General features: G+C 40.2%; 2 protein-coding genes across 2 annotated transcripts in view; one reads left to right on the forward strand and one right to left on the reverse strand.

Annotated features, from left to right (window-relative positions):
* FAT2 (FAT atypical cadherin 2) overlaps window positions 1-25,141 on the forward strand; it is a 98,175-nt gene that overhangs the window by 54,080 nt on the left and 18,954 nt on the right. Inside the window, exons 9-18 of the mRNA XM_089528254.1 lie at window positions 1,994-6,049; window positions 7,488-7,684; window positions 9,393-9,546; window positions 13,499-13,732; window positions 15,397-15,786; window positions 16,849-17,063; window positions 18,471-18,608; window positions 20,390-20,533; window positions 21,019-21,216; window positions 22,147-22,957. Coding sequence (XP_089384380.1) covers window positions 1,994-6,049; window positions 7,488-7,684; window positions 9,393-9,546; window positions 13,499-13,732; window positions 15,397-15,786; window positions 16,849-17,063; window positions 18,471-18,608; window positions 20,390-20,533; window positions 21,019-21,216; window positions 22,147-22,957 — 6,537 coding nt within the window. The remainder of the gene's footprint in view (window positions 1-1,993; window positions 6,050-7,487; window positions 7,685-9,392; window positions 9,547-13,498; window positions 13,733-15,396; window positions 15,787-16,848; window positions 17,064-18,470; window positions 18,609-20,389; window positions 20,534-21,018; window positions 21,217-22,146; window positions 22,958-25,141) is intronic.
* Window positions 12,858-25,141, reverse strand: part of LOC149321770 (proton-coupled amino acid transporter 1-like) — a 112,155-nt gene continuing 99,871 nt past the window's right edge. Inside the window, exon 10 of the mRNA XM_089528271.1 lies at window positions 12,858-13,296. Within this exon, the coding sequence (XP_089384397.1) occupies window positions 13,271-13,296 (26 nt within the window). The 3' untranslated portion in view covers window positions 12,858-13,270. The remainder of the gene's footprint in view (window positions 13,297-25,141) is intronic.

Genomic DNA, 25,141 nt, shown 5'->3' on the forward strand with positions numbered 1-25,141 from the left:
TTAGAAGACTTCATATGAAGAGAAAACAGTGTCATAGGTCCCCCAACTCTTACTGTGATCCCCAAATTCATCAGACATTTTATTCTTTGCACAACTTTGTGTTCTTGCGTTATAATAAATTACCTACAGCAGCCTAATAATCTACAACATGATTCATCCTGCATATGCTGCAGACTACCATCTGGTGTTTATAAAGTGCAAACTCTGGAACATGTAATTAGTTACTGTAGAATCTAATCTCCAGCAGCTTCATTCTTTACACATTGTATGTACTAGCAAATTTTTCCTTCTGTAATAACTGCAGGCTATCTCTTGGTAAGATAAAGCAAACTGGGAAGAAAGGTCCTGTCTGCACTTGCCAGGATACTCCAGGGGCAGCATGGAGTATCCTGGTCCTGGAACTTCCCCCACCTCCCCATTACTTTGGCCCTTTGTTCCAACATTAGGCAGCTGTTCACACATGTATCCCACTGTGCTGCCTGGTATGGCCACCGTAGAAGTGCATCGTTTCACTTTGAAGTCAGAGCCAGGCACCCAGTGGTGATCACATGCTATGCATCACTTTCTGACCTCAGAGCAAATGCACCATGGCAATGGCAGATACCCTGGGCAGTACAGCGGGATTATTTTATTGTTATTTCATTTATTTCATTTGTATGCCTCCTTTCTCCCAGGAGAGACCCAAGGCTGCTCACAGACAAGGCAGTTCACAGGGGTGCATTTCAAAAAGCTGCCCAGCTTCAGAATGGAGGGCTCCGGTTCTTCCAGGAAAATCTGGAGCAAATATGGAGTTTCTTAACATGTTTAAAGGGGGGTACACCCTGGTTCTGGTGCTGAATGTTCTAGACATAATCTGGTCTGTTCACACTAGAACAGAGTTTGGGCTCTGTGTCATGTGGTCCCCTTGTGGTGAAACCAATTTATCTGGCCATCCAGACAGGACTGAAGTTTTTTTAAAAAAATTATTTATTTAGCAGCACTATCAAATAAAGCACTGTGAGTTTTTGTTTCTTCCTTACCTCCATTGTAACACATGGTCAGTCTGTATCATGTTTATTGTTGTATGTCTTCAAGTTCCGATTTAACACAACCTTAAGTCAAGTCTATAATTGGGTTTTCTTGGAAAGTTTCTTCAAAGGGAGTTTACTGTTGCCACCTTCTGAGGCTGAGAGAGTGTGACTTGCCCAAAGTCACTCAGTGAGTTTCCATGGCTGACCTGGGATTTGAACCCTGGTCTCCAGAGTCAAAGTCCAGCACTCAAATCACTATACCAGACTGGCATGTTTAGTAGATCAATTTCATCCAGTTAATTCTAGCCACTACTGCCTTCTAAAAGTACAAACAGGTAATTCTGTTTAGCCAGCTTGCTGAACAAACTGCAGTGGCTGGACTGTGAGCATTTTTCTTCAGTGAGTTCAGCTTACTGGCTCTTGACCCTGCTGTGCATTTATAAACACACTTGTTCCTTATCAGTTTTTGCTGCAACTTATCTCCAAGTCATCTGGACCTAACTGCAGCATATTGGTCTGTTAACTTTTCTAACTGATGCATGGCCTGGGCTGCCCATGCTTTGTACACTGTCACATTCCTATGTTGCTTTAAACAGAGTGTAGCCTTTCCTGGAAGAGATCAGTATCCATTATACTCTCTTGACCAGAATCCTCTAAGTGATAGTTGTTATTCAGAAGTGCCACTCAGATTAATGGAGCTTATTTCTGAGTAAACTAGGACAGGACCAGAGTCCATCTTTATCCCTTTAGCTTGGCCTATTATATGTAAAAAGTCTCTTATATTATAAGCTGCAGTGAACATGGGTTTCCCTCACCCCCCATCAAGAAATGTTTGTTAAAAGCATCCATTTTTCAGTAACTGGAATGGGTACATTTCAGTACATTAGTCTTATTTGTGTATATGAAAAACAATAAGCATAATGACAACTTAGGAACAGTTTTTCACCCTTCATTTAAGCATTTTAACTTTTGTTTGTTTTCAGGCAACAATGGAGATTCCTTCACCATTGACAGGTTCTCTGGAATTATTACTATTTCCCATAAGCTCCATCACTCCAAACAAGAGAGATTCACTCTCACTGTAAAGGCAGAAGATCAAGGATTTCCCCAGCTGAAGGATTCAGCTACAGTGAATATTTACATTAAGCCCTCTGATGACACACCTCCACAGTTCTCTGAACAGCAGTATGTTGTAGAGATCAGTGAATTTGCTGTTATTGGTTCTTCTGTCATTTTTGTTTCAGCCAGTAGCCTTTCTTCAGTTACTTATGAAATAAAAGAAGGCAATGAGGATAGCTTATTTTCCATCAATTATCAATCTGGCCTTATTTCTCTGCAAAAGAATCTAGATTTTGAGCAGTCTTCATCTTATCAATTGAAAATCCGTGGCACCAACATGGCAGGATCATTTATGGATGTCCCAGTGTTTGTTTTTGTTGTAGATGAGAATGACAATGCACCCGCCTTTGATAAGCCATCCATTGTTGGCTGGATCAGTGAGAATGTTCCTAAGGATGGTATGGTTGTGGATGAAAACAATGCCCCACTAGTGATACATGCATCAGATGCTGATCAAGACGCTAATGGTTTGTTAGTCTATGAAATTTTACAGCCAGCGGCACTGAATTTTTTCAAAGTAGATCCTGGCATGGGCACTCTCACAACTCTTGCTGAGATTGATTATGAGCTTTTCCCAGTTTTCCACTTCAGTGTTCATGTGCATGACAGTGGCTACCCTACTTTATTTGCTTCCAAACCTACTGAAGTCACAATTTACATCAAGGATGTAAATGATTGTCCTCCAGCATTTACAAAAGATATTTATGAACTTTCTGTAAACCTTCCTGTCCATCCCAATATGGAGATTTTTACAGTACAAGCAGAAGATGTCGACTCAGAGATAATCTACAGTATCTTTGAAGGAAATAATGACAGCGTTTTCTACATCTGCCCAACAACTGGTGTCATCTTTGTGTTAAACACTACCACCTTAGGCCTCTATCATGAACTCACCATCAGAGCTGGTGATGGCTTATATACAACTAGTGCTTTGGTTAGAATTAATTTTGTTGAGGCACAAGAAAGCAGCTTAATATTTGATCAAGATTTATATACAGCAACAGTGAAGGAAAACTCCACAGAAGTTCAGACTCTGACTGTTCTTGGTGTCACTGGAAATCAACTGAATGAACCGCTCTTTTATTCTGTCATGAATGGCACAGAACAGTTCAGGATAATCCAGTCTTCAGGAGTGCTCCAGACCAAGGGTGTGGCATTTGATCGGGAAACTCGTGATATGTATGAGATTGCAGTGGAAGTAAAAGACATTAGAAATCCACCCAGGGTATCTCAAGCATTAGTAAAAATATACGTGGATGACATTAATGACAACCCTCCTTATTTTGAAAATGCACCCTATTATGTAGTAATACAAGATGGCACTGAGCCAGGTGATGTCATCTTTCAGGTGTCTGCAACGGACAAGGACCTGGGAAATAATGGAGTAGTTTTTTACTCCTTTGTAGAAGACTACAAATACTTTTGGATTGACCCATATTTAGGGGATATCTCACTCAAGAAACCCCTTGATTATCAAGCATTAAATAAATACACACTCCGGGTTGTTGCCAGAGATGCTGGTGAGCCTCCCTTGTTTGCTGAAGAAGAAGTTCTAATCACAGTGAGGGACAAATCGAACCCCTTGTTCCAGAGCCTCTTCTATACTGTAAAAGTGCCTGAGAACATCCCACACTACACACCAGTTCTCCACATCCAGGCTCGGAGTCCTGAGGGCTTGCGCTTAATATACAATATTATTGAAGAAGAAGCCCTGAAAAAGTTCAGCATTGACTTCAAGACTGGTGTACTTATGGTCACTAGTCAACTGGATTATGAATCTGATATAAAACATACCTTTACAGTCAGAGCCACAGACACAGCTGTGGGTGCCTTTTCAGAAGCAATAGTAGAAGTCCAGGTTGAGGATGTTAATGACAATTCACCTGTATTTTCTCAGATGGTCTATACAGCATCTGTCTCTGAAGGTATGCCACCACAGACCCCCATTGTACAGCTCTTTGCTAATGATAGAGATTCAGGGAGGAACAAGCTCATTTCATATCAGATTTTGGAAGACCGTTCAGGTGCATCAAAGTTCTTCACTGTCGATTCCAGTACAGGTGAAATAACTACAACTCAGGTGGTAGATTATGAAGCAAACCATGAATTTCACATCAAAGTGAGGGCCACTGATTATGGAGCGCCTCCTCTCAGTAGTGAAGCCCTTGTGATGGTCAGTGTATTGGATGTCAACGACAATCCACCCAAGTTCGATCAGCTTCACTATCAGGCCAATGTGAGTGAAATAGTCAGCTGTGGCCATGTTGTGATTAAAGTGCAGGCCTTTGACCCTGACAGCTGGGACACATCTAGGTTGGAATATCTGATACTTTCAGGGAATGAGAAAAGACATTTCACCATGAACAGCACTTCAGGAATCATTTCCACACTGAACCGTTGCAAAAGAGACCTAGAACCTTTTTATGATCTCACAGTCTCTGCTTCAGATGGAGTGTTTAAGACCACTGTGCCAGTATACATCAATACCACAAATGTCAATAAATATAGCCCATCTTTTCAGCAGGATGTTTATGAAGCAGTATTGGCTGAAAATGCTAAAGTAGGAACTAAGGTGATTGAGTTACTAGCGATTGACCCAGATGATGGTCCATATGGCACTGTAGATTATACCATCATAAACAAGCTTGGCCAAGAGAAATTTGCAATTGATGAAATGGGACGCATTGAAACACTGCAAAAACTGGACAGAGAAAATTCAACAGAGAGGGTTGTTGCTATTAAAATCATGGCCAAGGATGGGGGAGGAAAAGTGGCATTTTGCACTGTCAAAATCATACTCACAGATGAAAATGATAATCCACCTCAGTTCAAAGCTTCTGAATATATCTTGTCTGTCCAGTCCAATGTGAGCAAAGGATCCCCTGTCATTCAAGTACTAGCATATGATGCTGATGAAGGAGTGAATGCTGATGTCATGTACTCTGTTGATTCAGTGGAGGAGGTCATTGTGGAAGATGTTATTGAGATTAACACTATCACAGGAGTTGTTAAAGTCAAGGAGAGCCTCAATGAGTTAGAAAATAGAACAGTGAATTTTAAAGTCAAAGCTGAAGATGCCAGACCTCCTCATTGGAATTCTGTTGTTCCAGTGAACCTTCAGGTTGTTCCAAAGGAAGTGTCATTGCCTAGGTTTTCTGAGCCACTGTATACCTTCTCAGCATCTGAAGACCTTCCAGAGGGATCAGAAATAGGGTCAGTTAGAGCTGTGGCAGAGGACCCTATCATCTACAGTTTGGTAAAAGGGACAACAGCTGAAAGCAATGAAGAAGGCATATTTGCTTTGGATAAGCAAACAGGGGCCTTAACTGTTCAAAAGGCAATGGACCATGAAAAGATGAAATGGTACCAGGTTGATGTTTTAGCTCACTGCTCACACCAAGATACTGAGTTGGTTTCTTTGGTATCCATAAACATCCATGTCAAAGATGTAAATGATAATAAACCCATTTTTGAGGCTGATCCCTACAGGGCCTTTGTTATGGAGAACATGCCAGCAGGAACTACTGTGATTCAAGTCACTGCTAATGACCAGGATACTGGTAGTGATGGGCAGGTAACCTACAGTTTAGGATCAGAACCAAACAATGTCAGAGAACTCTTCACAATTGACAGTGAAAGTGGCTGGATCATGACACTTAAAGAGCTAGACTGTGAGGTTCAGGAAATCTACCAGTTTTTTGTTGTGGCATCAGACCATGGCAGGAAAATTCAGCTGTCTTCTGAAGCCGTAGTAGAGGTCACCATCACTGATGAAAATGACAATGCTCCACAATTCACATCTGAAATCTACAAAGGTTCGGTGGTTGAAAATGCTGAACCTGGGCAGATGATTACTACTCTGAGAACTATTGACAATGATATCTCAGAGCAAAACCGACAAATCACATGTTATATAACTGGTAAGAATCTACCTTTCTTTATGTTTTGATAAATTAGAATGTGCCTTGTTTTTGATAGGTATGCTTGATATTGAAACATTCCTTCTAGAAATTAGTCTTGCCAAGTTTTCAGATGTTACAAATGTAAGATAATATATGTTGTTAAATAACTCTCCATGTGAAACTTTTTTTAATCAGGAGGTATTATGGGACAAAAAAAAAAGCTAAGTATTGCTCTTTGAAACCAGAAAGCAATTCCCACATTTGGCCCCTTGCTTGGAATTTGTCATGGGGAAAATCTGAACTATCAGTGAACTGTATTATGGTAAATAATGTGAGTCTTCCTTATTGCTACTAATCATATATACCCAAGTTCTTGTGTAGTTTAGTTTGAATACACTTGCTAGGAAATATCCAAAACTCAACTCTTCACATGTAACCTCCTTCTCTATCTTCATTTCTTATATCCGTATATTCTTCACATATTCATAAACTAGGAATGTTAACAACACCTCCAGTTGTATAAAGGTTAGGTGGTCTATTGTTTATTTTTACATAACGGATATAAACTATGGAGATACCCACCATGGCTTGTACCATTTACCTATCACAAATGTCTCATCCAAAAGAAAGTACTTGCATAGCAAAGAGTCAACTGTCACGTGACCCAATTAGCAAGTTGGCAATGTGAGTTGACAGCATGTTTAGCACATTGTTAAGTGATGATGTGATTATTATGTTCTGTGCCTTTGTCATTTGTTATTGTTAACTGCTGTCAAGTCATCTTCAACATATGACAACTCTTTTAATGAGAGAACTTTATGTCAACCTATCCTCAACAGCCCTGCTCAGGTCTTGCAGAATCAGGGCTGGGGTTTCCTTGAGTCTATCCATTTGTAACACTATATCAGCTATGATAAGCACAATAATAATATCACAAAACTGGCCCAAATGTAGTGTGACCATGGTGTTCAGTTTTAAAATACAATAAAATAATATTATTCCTGCTTTAGCAAGTTTGAGCCATCCAGCCTATATGCCGTGTTTTGATTTTGGGGGTTGGGGTTTTGGGAGTTTTAAATTGTAATTTTTAATTGTTAGATGTTTTATTTATACTGTTGCAATCCGCTTTGATTCCTTTGTGAAAAAGCGGAACACAAATTATTATTATTATTATTATTATTATTATTATTATTATTTCCCTTTGTTCCTTTTAATTTATTCTGGAACAAGCTGGTTCTCTGTTTCTTCTAACTAGAACATTTGGGCTAGGTAAATGGCACAGTCCTGATGACTTGTGATCTAGATATGGATGAGTCCCTCATGAAACAGTTTTGGGGGTACTCTCCGTTGTTCCAAACAGAGGCCGCCCCAAGACTTTTCCTTTTTTCTTTCCCTGAAGCTCTAAATTTTTCACAAAGTGTTGTCTTCATAAGTATGCTTTCTCTTGCCTTATTAGAAGGAGATGTTCTGGGACAGTTCAGCATTAATGAGGCTGATGGAGAATGGAGGATTTTTTCCAAGAAACCACTGGACAGGGAGGATACAGAAAAATATTTACTCAGAGTTATGGTATCTGATGGAAAGTTTCAAGCAGCAACAGAAGTGGAGATCTCAGTCCTTGATGTCAATGATAACAGCCCTGAATGCAAGCAGGTGATTGTGTATGTCTACCCTTTGTGCAGATTTGGGGTGAAAACTGACCTTTGAGAAGACACATGGCAACCTTAGGCAGTCACTCCACATATCTGGAATGTTGAGCCATCCCCCACTTTTTGAAGTAACATGAAACGTCCTCATTCCTTTGGCTGTCTGCTGCATTAAGCAGGAGGAAGAACAGGGCTGACCGAAGACATTTTGCTATCTGAAGCAAAGGACAAGATTAGTGATGGAAAGAATATTTGAAAATATTTGTAAATAGGTTTCTTTTTTAAAAAAACAAACCAAAAAACATGTTCCTTGAGAGTGGGGACCCCTGACAAGAGTGGTGGACAAGTATCTTTGCAATTCAAGATGTATTCTACACAAAATTCACACATGGTTCCAATGCTTTAAAATAGCTGTATCAGTCCAAAAATTCTGATCAAATGGTGTTTTCTGCACACAAAATGCTGTTTCCTGTAGAGAAATGCTGTTTTCTACACAGAAAACAGCATTTTCTGTGCATTCAGCCACCATTTTCAAACCGGTTCAGCCATTTTAAAGCATGAAGGCATGCAGTTCTGGGGGGCTAGTTAAGCAACCAAATTTGCACCAGCAGTGGCCAAGAAAAAAAATGAAAATTTGGAGGGGCTTTGCAGGTTGTAAAAATGGAGCTCATGACTGCATACAGCTCACAGGTTTCACACCCCATCCCTGTTCAATAACTTGAAGGTTATCAGGTATAAGTTAGGCATTTTATAAGTTATAAATTAGAAGGATCAGTTATATGAACCATTGTATAGGTTGAGATTTTACCAGGATTTTGAAGCTGTTTCTCTTTGGTAGTCAGTTCATGCTTTCTCTTCTTATTTTACACTTTTTCATCCGTATGGCAAAAGCTGTTCCATGGTTGAACATATTAATTATATTTCACTCTTCTTTAAGAAAGTTTGGAGCAGTGTATATGGGTCTCCTAGTTGTCTTCCATCCCAACATTTCCCTAGCTTCCCCATTGCTATAGGATTTCCAGTTACAGCATAACTAAGACCACTCAGGACATGGAAAAGTGGGGAGGTTCTTAATACAACATCCAAAATCCACCAACTAGCATGATAATTGGTCATGGTGGCTGAAGAATTCTGGGAGTTTTAGTATTTTGTTTTTTAAGTAAATCTTTCTGAACTCAGAAACCCAAGTGCAACCTGCTCAGTGAATAGTCTTGGTTTACAGCATTCAGATTAGATAAAGGGAGAGGGGTGAAAGTGGTGCGGGTCTGTCCACAGCTCCTAAAAATGATTTTGCTGTGGGGAATCTCCCAACCAGACCTTTTCTAATGAAACAGAATGATTTGACTCTTCCCGAAGCTTCCAGGAGCAATAATTCAAAAGGCCCCAATGAAAACTGATCAATTTTTCTAAACCAGAAGTGGACTTCTGGACAATTCTGGGTTTGTCTGTTTTTCATTTTTGGTATTTAGAACAATCTGTGCAACACCCAAAGAGGGAAGAGAATTGGTTCCTATGCCCATCAAAATTGCCCATCTCTGGGAAAGATGGACTTTAACTCCTTCTGACCTTTTGATTCTATGATTTCAGTGAAGAGAGAAACAACCAATTCATCTCTCTTTGGATGAATTGTAGTCATGAGATAGATCATGTTTCTTAGGCATTTTGTGGTGACAAATTCAATTCTTTCTCTTGTTAAGAGATTTTCTCCTTTCCAGACACCCTACAAAGAGAAAATTATGGAAGATGCATCTCAAGGGTTTCCTGTTTTGAAAGTGTCAGCCACAGATGCTGATGTTGGTAGCAATGGCCAAGTTATCTATACTCTCCATGGACCTGGTTCTGAGGACTTCCGATTAGACCCCCATACAGGTAAGTGGGGAATTGATGCACAGAGGCTGTGGTCCTGTGTGATGCTTGCGGAGCAGAAAACTTCATCTGCATATTTATGCTGGAGGTACGGGAGGGTGATGGCAGACTTTTTTGCCTCAGCTGTGCAAGCAGAAGGCATTTGGATCAGAACAGGGCTGTACCATTTGAGTTGTGCCATTTGGGTTACAGCACCATTTGGCTGTGTTTGCAGAGCCAAGGAAAAGTATTGCCAAATGTGCAAGTTATGAAAAAGTACCTGCTACGTGGCATAACTGATTATGTTTTTAATTTTATTGATAGGTAAATTACATTTTTAATTTTTGTATGAAGTAAATTTTACCTGTGTTTGTTTAAACTACTGCAAACTGCCTTGAGTCCTGGGCTAGGAAAAGGGCAGGATATAAAGAAATATAGCAGTGATGATAATGATGACGACGACAATGATGATAACAACAAAAGCAGCTCCCAGTTATGCCATATAAGATATTTTGAGGATTCCAGTCAGATCAAGTAAAACAGATGTCCATGTTTAAAAATCTGTTCTTGGTTTTCATACTAGTGTCTTATAAATATTTTGGACAGCCAAATGTTGTTCCTATGTACAACAGAGCAAGCATAAACTTTTTTCCAGTTGACTTTTTTTTTACTTGGGTGACTTGGTATGAAGTCTCTCAATTCTCCAACAGCTGAATATTATAACATGGAGGAGTTTCTACAAAGACTGATTTTGTAGTTCAAGTTCAAGGAGCAAATAGTCCTCAGGAACCTCCCTGATAACTATCTGTACCTCTTATTAAAACAATTGTTCCTCCCCAGAAGTCACTTCCACCAGATGTGGCTATCATTTGGCTTGGCTAAAAACAGTGTGTCATAAATTATTAGGAAAAGCTCAATTATATTTTTAAAATTAATTTAAGCTATGAAATGTGTTACCTGAAACTAGGAATGGAAAGATGTTCAAAAACATTTTAATTTTGGTTAAAGAAAAATAAATATTTAACAAGTGTTGAAAAGAATCCTGAATTGCTGAGAATCTACACAGCTCAAGACTTCTGCTATGCAAAATTCAGGGGGGTTGTTTTGTACAGAAAACAGAATTTTTCTGCATAGGAAACCACAGGAAACTGCATTTTCTATAAAGAAAATCTCATCTATGTGTAGAAATATTATCTTTTGCACACATAAAGCTTTCCTGTGTAGAAAATGCTGTTTTCTGTGCAAAGTGACTATGTGCAAATTTTGCACAAGATAAGTTCTGAATTGCAAACAGTCTTTAAAAACTGCAGTTTTCAAATATTTTCTTGCACTGGGAAGGAAATTGCTAAAATGTTACTTCCTTTGAGAAGAAAATTAGTGAAAAACTACACTCCTGTCTGCAACACACTTAGGCCCGAAATGCATGGGCCAAAAGAAGTGGCTTCTGGCCACTTTGGGGCGTGATGTTCAGATGACACATGCCCCCAAAGCAGCTGGAAGCCATTCTGATGCTACAATCCAGTCCTTTGAACCAGAACCAAAAAGGAGTGAAAAAATATGGCTCCTGGTGGTGGGCAGCTTGGGACTGTGGTGGTGGCTCGCTCTGAAAGCAGACCATGCAGTCACCACAGTCCTGGCACAATCACAGCTGGAGCGACCTCTGGCCCCTCCTGGCAGGTCTTCTGCTTCTCCATTTGCATGTGATAGTCTATCACGCAATAACGTTAAAACCCATGATTGCGTTCAGATTGCCATTGGATTATACTTCCAATTTCCCTTGTCTGATAAACTCCTAGGCTACTTAATTTGTTGAGATAGAAAGGCTTGTTATTCCCTCAAAAGTTTATATTTATATTATTTTCAAACCATCCTTGCATTGCATTGGTCAAATTATCAAAAGAAAATTGTTTAAGTGTCAGTTTTAATTAATCCAGTTGGCAAGGGGTATGCAACCTGACACTCTTCATATGCTTTGGACTACAATACGCATAAGATTCTGCCATCTAGGTCCGTGACCAGGAATAATGGGTAGACAGCATTGGCATGCTTACTAGTTCTAGTTTCTAGTGAATGTCATTCTAATGAGCTTGTTATGTAGCCTGGTGTATGTGCCAGTTGAGTAGACAACTACATATTGAGAAAGCCTTAGATCAGGGGTAGGCAACCTTTTTGAGCCGGGGGCCGGGTTGCTGTCCCTCAGACAACTGGGGGGCCGAAGCCAAAAAATAAATAATTAAATAATTTTTTTTAAAAAATTAAATATATAAATAAACCAGGACAAAGGTAGGACAAAATTTTCAAATGGAAGACACTTTTTTAAAAAAAATGGAGGACACACGAAAAAATTTGCTGATTTTTTAAAAAATGTTAATATAAATGCATGTTTCTGAGGCTTCTATAGACAATTGCTCCCCAAAGGCCCCGGTGGCAATCGGCGGCAGGACCAGGCTGGGGCCAGTCCCAAGGCCTTGCTGGGCCGCATCCGGCCCGCGGGCCGCAGGTTGCCTACCCCTGCCTTAGATTAACAAAAAAAGTTCCTTTTTTGAACTATAGTTTTCAGAATCCCCATATGTGTATTCTGCGGGACTATGTGTTGTGGTCCAAGAAGTAACTTCTCCCAGCTCTGAACACAGTGGTTGAGTTTCTACAAGCTGAGTTTCTTGTACATCATGGTTAACGGTCCATAACTTTTAATATCTGTAACTATGTAGCAGAGGTGCAACAAAACCCTGTAAGGGTTTCCTCTGCATAACAGAGAACTATCCTGATAGCTCTGATAAATATGGAGCGCCATTACAGCTAAGAACGTGATGTACAATGGTACCCATTGGAGTGACCGAAGTACAGTGAGCCCTCCTTATCCACAAATATTTTATACACAGATTTAAGCATCCACGGCTTGAAAATATTCCAAAAAAGTATAAATTCCAAATAGCAAACCTTGATTTTCCATTTTATATACGGAACACCATTTTTCTCTGCTATTATATTTAATGGGACTTGAGTATTCACGGATTTTTTTATCCATGGAGGATCCTGGAACCAAACGTCAGCGAATAACAAGGTCATATCAGTCATTCCAGTGGGTACTGTTGGACAATGGGAACCATTATGTTGTGATGTCACACCAGCCCTTTGGTGTGCACAACTGTTTAATTCTCTTTTCTGCACACATGAGCTCAATTACAATGAAATGAAATGAAATGAAATTTTATTTATATACCGCCGTTCCCATGATCACGGCGGTTTACAGCAAAATAAGATACAATACAATACAGATTACAAGCAGCATAAAAACCAAGTACTACAATAGAACAATAAATCCATCCTACTCAATCAAATAATAAAACAGTCTAAAAATACATTAAGTAGTATACAGCAGCAAGAAAAAAGACAGGACATGTCCCAACCGACCCCTGATAAGAAAAAAAGTAACTAAGCCCCTCTCTATCTCCCTCCCTCTAGAGAGTCCCCAACAGCGGGACCAGGCAACAGTCCTTGGCACTCCGCCCTGGTGGTATAGGCGGCGGTCAGAATCCCCTGAGCCGCTCCTGCCCAGATGGAAAAAGGGCGACGGCGGCGTCCTCTTCGGGGGGAGCCGGCAGGCCGGCTTTTGTAGGGGCCGCTCCCACCGGCCCCGCCCCCTGGAGAAACGCCGTGGCGGCGGCGGTCAGAGTTCCCTGGGCCGCTCCTGCCCAGGTGGAAAAAGGGCGACGGCGGCGTAAGTCCCCAGTAGAATGCCAGTCAATCAGTTATTGAATATGAATTTCAGACCTAAGGGCAGAGGAGAGAAGAAGAGGGAAATATAATTTCTTCATTCAAGAGCCAACAGTCTCTATACATTCTTTTCCCATATGCCATGAGCCACTTCTTAATGCATTCAAAGAAACTGCACATTAATTCAATTGTGCATGAAAAGTTCATGATTCCACTGAAATCTCTATGCCTTATTTTTGTCTTTCATTATTCACACCAGGGGAACTGACCACTTTTGCATTACTTGACCGGGAGCTGAAGCCTCAGTACCAGCTTGTCGCCAAGGCAACAGATGGAGGAGGCCGTTTTTGCCAGATGGGCATAACTGTGGACATTGAGGATGCAAATGACAATGCTCCAAGGTTCTTTCCCAGTCACTGTGCAGTAGCCATCTTTGATAACACCACAATAAATACACCCATTGCAGTTGTTTTCGCAAGGGATGCTGATGAAGGTAAGCCAATGCTGGTGTTCAGGACAGGTCCCATTGCAATCTAGAATATGACTTTTTAATCATGTGGCTCAGATTTCTTTTAAAACTTTTTTTAGTATGTTCTGCAGTCTAGTTTAAATGGCCTTTTTAAAACAATGAGTTCAAGATACTGAAAAATACAGCTTATTTTCAAATACTGAATGGAAATAGAAGGGGATTACTGGACAAATGAATGTAAATATATTTTAATATTACCTAGAAAATAAATACTATTGAGTGTCAAGATGAGTTTGTACTGAGTTAACACTACCCTGATGGAGTGAAACAAAGTTTGAGAGCGGACCACAATCACTCTATTTCTGAAGTGATGACAAGAATCATTCCCCCATTCCACTGATGGAAGTAGTTTGTTGGATACCACTTCTTATATCTAGGTTAGCTATACCACATTCTAAGTAAATAGTGCTTATATCTTATACCTACTTGTAGTAATCTATTGCTTCCCATAGACAATTATTCGGCGCCCCTCCTTACGCGGGGGATCTGTTCCAGATCCCCCGCATAAGGGGAAATCCGTGTATGCTTGTGCCCCATTAGAAACAATGAGGTACTTGCTTGCAGCTCAGGTGGCACATGCGCCATAGCCGCACTTGCCATTGCTTTGATTGCAGTGTGGCTTCCGTGTAAGCTAGAAGCCGCATATAGTGCACTCGCACATGGTACGGGCACACTGTATTTCCTCACTCCCTCTGATAACAAGTAGATACTGTCAACCGTGTTGTTTCAGAATATTCAGTTATTTTATAAAGATTGTGAACATAAATAACATAAATAATTCTAGCCACAATTCGGACATGAAAAGTGCATGCAAAACATATTCCTGGAACACACTGACCTATATAATTTACTAGCAAACACATAGATTATAAAATATCAAGCCTAACTTCTCAAAAATAAATTATCATTTTCCAAAATTTCTAAGCTTATCATCTTCTAAATTAATTACCATTTCTCACATTTGTTGGTCTAGTTTATTTTTTTTGTAACCCGCTTTTCCAAAATTAAATGTTCTTACAAGAAATGACTTTCTATCCACACCTGCCATTTGTGAATTCTAATTTTGCATTTCTCATAAAGTTTCCAAGGTACAAAATGCCTCAGAATTACTGACTTTATACAATTTTGTCTAAAATCTAACAAAGCAGAGAATCTTCATATCTTATTAGGGAGAAACACCCATCCCACCTGCAGAGTAGTTTGCTAGATATCATTTTTCTCTTTTTGATATTCTGGATTTAACCCTGGGGTAATGCAAACTCATTAACAAATGATATCATCTAGAAAGATTCTGCTACTTTTTGATGCTAATTAGTTCATCAAAATCAGACCTACATCTTAAAATATTCTTCACCCATTTTGTGCCATGGCAGTATTGCTAACCTGCATGTACTTGTAAAACTGAACATAAATAATAACATAATACCATATTGCTCTATTTTATGTCATTCCAGCAAACAAACAAAAATACCATAGCTTTTGATCTAGGTTATATCTTGGGTGTCTGATTATTGAGATTTAAAAAATGAGATCTCAAGACTCCCATCACTTTATTTCATGTATTAAATACCAATTCCCAAATAAAAGACTCTCTCCTAATTTCTATCTGTTGTGGGTTTTTTCCCCAGGTCATAATGCAGAAGTTGTGTATTCTCTTGCTGAGTCAGCTAATGGCCACTTTTCCATAGAAGAGACAACTGGGGTGATCCGACTAGAGAAGCCTCTAAGGGAATTGCAGGCATCCGCACTGGAGCTTACTGTGTGTGCCACGGACATGGGTTTGCCAGACTCCCTCTCTTCCCTTGCTACTGTGGCTGTCTCTGTGGTGGATCTAAAAGAATATCTGCCAGTATTCCTGGACTCAGAATATGTGGTTGTGGTACAAGAAGATGTGGCTGTTGGCACAGAGGTTCTGAATCTGTCCTCGTTGACAAGAGAGAGTGCTCAGGGCACAGAAATCAAGTATGAAATCACGAATGGCAATGATCATGGGAAATTCAGGCTCCATTCATCTACAGGTAAGTGGGGGCCTTACTCATCAATCACAGTATTCCAACATTATCTTTTATGTTCTCTTGTAATCTGTTGTTGTTAACTGCCCTCAAGTCAATTTCAGCCCATGGCAACCCTGTGGATGAGATGTTGCCAAGACTCCCTCTCCTCCATTGTTTTGCTTAGTTCCTGCAAACTCATACCCATGCCCTCCCTAATAGAGTCCATCCATCTATCATGTGGCCTTCCTCTCTTTCTGCTTCCCTCCACCTTTCCTAGCATCATTGTTTTTTTTCCAATGAATCATGCCTTTTCATGATGTGTCCAAAGTATGACAGCCTCCATTTTGTCATCTTGGCTTCCAGGGAAATTTCTGGCTTGATCTGCTTTAGGACCCATTTGTTTGTATTGGCTGTCCACAGGATCCTCAGCACTAGGGTCCCTCTTCATTTCCAACATACTCTGTAAAGTTTTCCTTTCTTGTATTACATTTTCCCTAATCTTTTTCTCTGGAGATCCTGATCTGGGGAAATTAGCTTTTTGGACTCCAGCACCAAAAATTCTAGAAGATATAGTCCAAAAATGTACAATTCCAGATTCTTCACAGATTCTACGTGAAATCGTTCAAGAACTCAGTGGGATGTTTTTTATGGAAAAAGCAATAGCTTTCAAATTCCTTACTTTAAAAGAACAATAACAACAAAAACTACCAATAAGTTTTGCGAGCCAGCATAGTGTAGTAGTTTGAATGCTAGACTAAGACTAGAACAACCAGAGTTGAAACCCTGCTCAGCCAAGGGAACCTACTCCCTTAGGCAAGTCCGACTCTCTCAGCCTAGAATGCTAAACCTTCTCTGAACAAATCTTGCCACGAAAAATCTATTAAAGGGTCACTTTAGGATCACCATAACTCAGAAATGACTGGGAGGCATGCAGCAACAACAAATCTTTGGTACTTTCAGTTGGAAATGCTGTTTTCCCATGAGGTAAGCAGTTCCCTCTCTTGATTATCTGGGTCAGTAAGACAATACAGTGTGTGTGCCCTGTTTTTTTTTAATCCTATTCTTGTTTTCTCTGTTTCCATGTAGGTATCCTATATGTCAACGGGAGTCTGGATTTTGAAGTTAGCCATGAATATTACCTGTCTATTGAGGGTACAAGAAAGGGCTCTGCTTCTCTCAGTGATATTGCAATGGTTGTGATTAATGTCACAGACATAAATGAGCATATGCCAAAGTTCAGCCAAGATCTTTATATTGCTGACATCCGTGAGGATGCTGCTGTTGGTGATATGGTACTTATGGTAAGGTCTAAGAAGAGATTCCAGTATTACCAGAGTGTGGGCAAAGTTTTGTCCCTGTTGCTACAGTTTAGTATCACACTGGTCTTTGTGAATTCAGTGCATTTGACATTTCATATACTTAACATTAAAAATGGTTCCTTCTATTGATAAATTGTGAGTTGCAAAAAACAGAGGAAGTGGAAAAGAGCAGAATAGAAGATAATTATTTAAGATAAAGTATGCAATTTTTTTTCTGCAGGTGCTGTTGGATTTTAGCTTCCATCAGCCACAGCCAGCATAGCCAGTGGTGGAGGGTGCTGGGAGCTGCAGTACAACAACATCTGGCTGGCCGTATGATTTAAGACATACTAGCCAATGACTCAATAGTTAATCAAAATGGGAAATGCAGTCAAGAAATCAGAAGAAGACTGGGACTTGGAAGGATAGCTGTGAAGGAATTAGACAAGATGCTGAAGTAACAAGATATCCCATTGGATACCAAAATTATGGCTGTCCATGCCATCGTATTTATAATTTATAATTTATTTATTTATTTTTGTGAAAGCTGGACAATGAAAAAAACTGATAGGAAGAAAATCAACTCATTTGAAACAGATCATAAGAAATCAAACACAAATATTGAATGGAAGAAATTAAAATATTAATGAAGTTTGCATTAATAACAAGTACAAATGCCTTTTAAATATAGAAGGGATTGGAATGAGCACTGGCATTACAGAGATGCGCTGGCAATATTCCTCAAACAGAGTTTAGTCACAGCAAGCTTGGGAAAAGTGTAAACCAGAAACCTCTTTTCTGTCCCCAAGTCTTCCCATTTTTAATCTGTCTTCAAGGAACAACCACCGATAACAGCAATTCAACTCCAAAAACTCCCCCCACTCCCCAAAAACTTGGCCAAAAATTGAAAGCTCAATTTCCAGTCATTTCCTTTTGCACTGACCATTGGACAAATATAGGCCCACTGTGGGTCTGCATGTACAAAAGTTGCCCCTCTCACCTGCCATAGTTCCCTATTCCCAGGAAACCTCTTTCCCAATGTAAGAGCTATCGTTACATGTTTGGATGTTCCTCTGTGTAAACAAACATGTCATATAGGCAGCAACCAGTATGGAAGTGGCAGTAAAAAACCCTTCTCCATAATAAGCTTAGCTTTCCAGAGACAGGGAATTTTTGGCATTTAATTATATTATTCTGCAATGAAATTGTTCCAAGAGGGATGTGTCATGTACCTTTTGTGGAATAGTATGTTATAAAGTTGATCCAACATCTTTATTTTTTTAATCTTGCAGAATCTTGTTTTAAACTCTCTTTCTTTCAGGTCAGTTCTTATTAGTTGTTCAACAGGCAACAGTTCTTTCTCATTGAGGCGTGCTTGTGATGACAATGGCACTCTTTTGCTCTCAACAGGTTTTAGCTGATGACAAAGATGGGGCAATGAACAACCGGATCATGTACTCCATTGTGGGAGGGAATCCACTGGGCCATTTCATCATTGACCCCCAAACTGGAGAGATACATATTGCCAAGTACTTGGACAGGGAAGAGGTGAGTGACAGGCTCAGTTGGGACTTGGGGGAAGTCTTGATGCTGCAAATGAAGATGCTGAGCCCCATATCCCCCAGGGCAAAGGAGGAAATATTCCAAAATGAGAAGACAAGTTCATAATGGTCATCTCTGCCCTGACATGTTCTGTATAACAATATCATTTCATAGTTTGTTAATTATTTCATTTACATACCACCTTTCTCCTGACATAGAATTCAAGGCAGTGTACAACATTTTAAAAGCACAATGCAATCTAAAAATTGTTAATACAAAAGTTTAAACACAATTAAACTAAATTTCTATCCAAAAGAACACAAGTTAATTTCTATTTTTTAAAAAAGTTAAAATTTTAAAAGAGCATTAAAAACAAGTCTAAACATAATATAATAAAAACACCCTCAATTAAAAGCTTTATCTGCCATATAAACTAAAAAAGCAAAAGCCTCCTTAAATAAAAAGGTCTTTACCTGCCAGTGGACGGCAGGGAAGGGGCCAGCCAGACCTCCTGGGGAAGGGAGGTCCATAACCTGAGAGCAGCTACCAAGAAGACTCTTTCTCATGCCTGGGATGGTGGTGGAACCAATAACCATAGTTATTGACCATAGTCAATAACAAAGGGCCACTCACCATTTCCTAGACATAGATGTCATCTAGATAGGGTGCTTTAAAGGAGGAGGTAGAGTTGCTTTGTAAATGGGAAGGCGATAGTTTTCAGCAGTTGGACGTGAATTTAATAATAATAATAATAACAACAACAACAACAACAACAACAACAACAATTTTTATTTCTTTCCCACCTCTATTCAAGGTGGGGTACAGCATCTTAAATACAAACACAATTAAAAACACATAAACCCACAGTTAAAATATAACACTGTAAAATCATTAAAATACACTCATAAGAGTTCGTATACAGATTAAAAATCATACTTTAAAATTCACTGGATAGGCCTGTCAGAAAAGATATGTCTTTAATGTTGTTTTAAATGCAGTCAGCATTTTCAGCTGTCTGTCTCTTCTGTCAGGTCATTCCACAGTCTGAGGTCAGCAGAAGAAAAAGTCCTCTGGGAAACCATTGCCAGTCTAATCTTGGCCGGTTGGATCAAAATTTCCCAGATGACCCAAACCATGTAGGGCTTTAAAGGTAATAACCAACACTTTGTACTTTGCCTGGAAACTAATTGGCAGCCAGTGGAGTGTGTGTGATTGGTGTGATGTAATCACTCCTGGATGTCCCAGTAATCAGACTGGATGCTGTGTTTCTGAACTTGGTACAAAGGTAATCCAGTGTGATGTACATTGCAATTTAGGCTTGGTTGTGAAGGTATATGCAGTTCTTTGGTTTGGCACATAAACCTCATCCATTACACCTACTTTTTATCTTTGATGAATTTGCTTATAAGAGAAGAATTATGATGTTTTCTTAATTCAGTGTCCCTCTAATCTTCATCTTTATTGATCAATCAGATAAATGTGGCAAGAAATATCAATAAAACATTTTTTTCCACATTTCTTTCCCATATTAGTCCTTTAAAGCCCCTAGCATCCTCAGAAGGCTACAAAACCCCTCTGATTGAAAATGGAATAAGGGCCTTTTGATCAGGAACTCAGACATGCACTTAGAGTTTATAAAATACTGATCAGCACCATAAGTCGTAGTAAAGTATAAGATATTAAGAATAAGGAGGCCATTATCTGATCCTTTACATAATCCTTGCTCTTGGAATTAAATGACTTGTGAAATAACCAAGCCTTCTTTGTGCATGTTTTATATTTTGCAGATATCCAGCTATTCTCTGAAAGTCCAAGCCACAGACAATGGGCAGGTGCCTCTTTCTAGTGATACCACTGTACTCATTCATGTATCAGATGTCAATGATAACCCACCAAGGTTCTTTCAGCTTAATTACAGTGCAGCAGTTCAGGTAAAGTAACGTTTCAGAGGCGCCAGTCTATCCCTATTAGGCTTTTGCAGAATTAATCTTAAAAGTTGCCCCATTAATCTCTGGGCTGCCTTGAGCTTAAGAGACAACCTAAACTTAGATGTAATAAGAAACCAATGTGGTTAAGTCAGGAATTGATGCTGAATTTGCAGATGTTAACCGCAGCATAGCATCATATCCATGTTAGTTCAAAAGATAGTAAAATCACCAGATTCTTTAATCTACAAATAGACAAGGAGGAATTATTAGTTACATAAACAATTTATAGGGCTTAATTTTGGGACATGTGAACATCCTTCATGGAACTTTTATTTTTCTGATGACTTTGATTAAAGTTGTAATAAACTTTGAACCTGAATCTTTTGTTTGTGTTTTCCTCCTTTGGTCTTCTGTTCTCTTGCAAATTAGCAGTTCTGTACCTAATAGTGATTTTCTAACAAGTATATAAATATATTTTTAAATCTCAGGAGAACTCTCCAGTTGGCACCAGTGTCCTGGAGCTGGTCATGAGTGACAGGGACTCCCCAGAGAATGGGCCGCCATATTTTTTCAAGATCACTGAAGGAAATGAAGGAAAGGCATTCCAGATCAACCAGGATGGAGTGCTGGTTACTTCTTCCATCCTGAACAGAAGAGCAAAGGAGCAATACCTTCTGCAGGTCCAGGTAGATGTAGAGCCAAATGGCATATTACATGTGATCTGATTGTATCCTTCAACATTTCCTTTTTGATTAAATGCAGCCCTGGTTGCAGGAGAGATTGTCAGTTATATTAGAGCAGCTGTTTTGTGGAAGGAGCATTTGAACTTCCCTCTGAGCCATCCACCAGATCAAAATCTTACCTGTAGGCTGTTGTTTGTTCATCTGAGGGAAAATATAAGTAGCCACCTGTAGCTTGAGGATAAGGAGTTTGATTGCAAAATCATATAAGGGATAAGATTAAATAACCCCTCTAACGATATCACTACCTTGAGGAGATTTGCAAACCCTTGCAGCTGCATTTTATTAAAAACAGAAGAAGACAATAACAACAATGACTCAGGAAAGCGAAACAGATTCTATAGGCCATAAGAAGTGATGATGGCCTGTAGGACAAATGGCTTTAAAGGGGAAATAAACAGTTACACAGTTAGTGGCTATTAGTCAAGATATGGAATGTCCAAGGGGAAACAGAAGACCTCATTTTTGCACTGCATCTTAGAATTTCCAGCCAATTTGGCCACTGGCTAGGGGATTCTGGGAATTATAATCCCCAAAACAGACCTTGCCTAGTCCAGTCTCAGTGGCATGATTGGGTAAGATGAGAGTGTGTTCTCCTAAAGTTCTGAAAAATGTTGGATTCTTTTTCAGAAGGTGAGTAAGAATTTTGTGAACTCTAAACTGGCACTGCATGCTTTGGATTTGTACAGAATTGTGAGCACACATTCAATTCAACAGTTTGAGAAGAGTGCTAATGTAGAGTTCATCAGCAAAAGCCCAGATTTCTCCATAAGGGCACATTAAGGGGGGTGGCAGAGAGCAAGCCTACAAGAGTCAAGATTGTTTCAAGTGGTGATGATGCAGAGCTCTAACAGTTTGCTCAATGTTCCTAAACAGGTCACAGATAGTGGCATCCCTCCTCTGTCTTCATCTGCATTTATAAATGTCCGAGTGACACAGCAAAGCAGATACCCTCCTTTTGCACTCCCACTGGAAATTTTCATCACTACTAATGAAAGAGTGTTCCGAGGTGGAGTTCTTGGCAAAATCCATGCCACAGATCGAGACCCTCATGATACGCTGCTATACACATTAGTGTCCAAAGCACCTAAAAACAGATATTTTTTAGTGGGGGTTACAGATGGAAAGATTATTGCTAACGATGGCCTTCCACATGGCCACTATGATCTGAACGTAACTGTCAGTGATGGAACTTTTGCAGCCACAACCACCATCCACATTCATGTTTGGTCCTTCAGCCAGGAAGCATTGGATAAGGCTGTAGTGCTGCACTTCCACCACCTTACCCCTGAAGAGTTTATAGGGGATCACTGGCGCAATCTGCAAAGATTTCTGGGAAGCATCTTAGAAACCAGGCGACAGAACATCCACATGGCTAGTTTGCAACCTTCAGGAGTGTCTGATGGTGTGGACCTCTTGCTAGCTATCGGAGAACCTCACCATGCATTCTACAAGCCCAATTTCATTGCTAGCAGAATTTATCAGGCAGTTGAAGAGATGGACCAGCGAGTAGGGCTGCAAGTGAAAAAGGTGACTCATGTTCCATGCTATGAGGCAGACTGTACTGCCCAGCGGGCCTGCAAAGAGACAATACAGCTTGACCCAGGCATGGTGTTCACCTACAGTACTGCTCGACTCAGTTTTCTCACTCCTCGGCACAACTTGGAACAAATATGTTCTTGCAATGGTAAGAAAGGGTTACCTGTTCTTTGTTGCACTATAAAAAGACCATCATGGTTTAGTTTTTGCTTCACCAACATAGTCATTGTTCTCTGGAATGCAAAGCTCACATGGATAGTTGTCCATAGCAAATGGTGAGCAAACTCCCAAAGTCAGGACCAGAACTGGGTTCAGATGGAAAATTAAAATGTTAGAAAATTGCTATTATTATTAACAAGTTGAACATAAGTCAACAGTGGAATGTGGCAGCTAAAAAGGCCAATGCAATTTTAGGCTGCATCAATAAAAGTATAGTGTCTAGATCAAGGGAAGTAATAGAGCCACTGTATTCTGTTTTGATCAGGCCCCACCTGGAATATTGTGTCCAGTTATGGGCACCACAATTAAAAAGGATGTTAAGAAACTGGAGCGTGTCCAAAGGAGGGTGACTAAAATGGTGAAGGGTCTGGAAAACATGCCCTATGAGGAAGACTTAGGGAGCTGGGTATGTTTAGTCTGGAGAAGAGAAGGTTAAGAAATGATATGATAACCCTGTTTAAATATTTGAAGGGATGTCATATTGAGGAGGGAGCAAGTTTGTTTTCTGCTGCTCCAGAGAACAGGACTCGGAACAATGGATGCAAGCTACAGGAAAAGAAAATCTACCTCAACATTAGGAGGAACTTCCTGACAGTAGTCAGGGTCTCCTTCCTTAGAGGTCTTTAAACAGAGGCTGGATGGCCATCTGTCGGGCATGCTTTGATTGAGATTTCCTGCATGGCAGGGGGTTGGACTGGATGGCCTTTGTGGTCTCTTCCAACTCTATGATTCTATGATTCCCTTTTCCCAGAACTGGGACCCAGAGTGGCTCACAACTTTAAAAGAACAATACAATTAAAAACATAGACAAGTGATACATTAAAACAAAATAAAATTGTTACAATATTAAAGTAAATTGTTTAGTAAAAGAATAAAAATACAGTTAAAAAGATAAAATAGTTTAAAATACTTAAAATGGTACAACACCCTACATCAGTCCTTTAAAAACATCCTATTTTAGGCCCAGTACAGATGGCGCGGAAGCGCCATGCTGGGGCCAAAAGTAGGGCTGGGCAATGCGCAGCAACCACACACTCCCCAGCGCTACTACATATGGAGGGCGCCATCTTGGCATGGCACTGTCCATACGCAGCATACGATGATGCTGTTACACATGTGCAGCATCCAAATGGACTGACACATGCCTGATGTCATCACGCCACTGGAGAGCGCTTAGGGTGTCCTATTTGCAGCGTGAGAAGGAGATCCGAAACGGAGTTCCTTCTGGGAGGGCGCCTCGTTCCCGCAGCAACTAGATTGCCGTGGGAACAAAGCCAGGGAGAAAGGGGCCACCTCTGACTGTGCCTGTCGGGATGTCCATGGGGCATGAATAATAGAGTTGGGTGTCATCCACATATTGATAGCACCACACCCCAAAACTCCAGATGACCTCTCCCAGCAGTTTCATATATATGTTAAATAGCATTGGGGACAACACAAAGCCCTGAGGGACCTTACAGGCCAATGGCCAGGGGGTTGAACAGGAGTCCCCTAGCACCACCTTCTGGGTTCACCCTTCCAGGAAGGAGCAGAGCCACTGTAAAACAGTACCTCCAAATCCCTTCCCAGAGAGCTGGCCCAGAAGGATACCATGATCAATAGTATCAAAAGCCACTGAGAGGTCTAGCAGAACTAACACTCCCCCTTTTCAGTTCTCTGCGTGGGTCATCCACCAAGGCAACCAAGGCTGTCTCTGTTCCATAGCCAGGCCGGAAACCAGATTGAAATGTCTCAGGATTTGGTGAGAGTTACAGTTGTAGTTGCTGCATCCTGTTCTCCTGATAGCCACATGGTGTTTTTGCTGTCCCGTTATTATTCTTGTGATTTTCTGGTATTAGCAGCAACCTTCTAAACCCACTGCAGGGTGTAGGTTGTTTTGGGTTTGTTTGTTTTTTCCTCTCCTGGCGGTTTCTGATACAGGTGTGATACAGTAAATATCACACATCTACATCCACTGTCTTGGTTCCTCCTGCTGTACTTTGGGAAGTCCCGTGATGATGTTTCAGATGGGGTGATACCTTTGCTACTGAGGTTTTCCTTCCCTCATTACATTTCTGGTTACCAGATTGAATGTTCTTCTTTTTTCTTTTTCTTTTTTCTTTTAGAGTTAAGT

This window comes from Sceloporus occidentalis, unplaced genomic scaffold (assembly GCF_023333645.1).
Source record: "Sceloporus occidentalis isolate IW3139 unplaced genomic scaffold, rSceOcc1.0.p SCAF_1, whole genome shotgun sequence".
NCBI classification, from domain to species: Eukaryota; Metazoa; Chordata; class Lepidosauria; order Squamata; family Phrynosomatidae; genus Sceloporus; species Sceloporus occidentalis.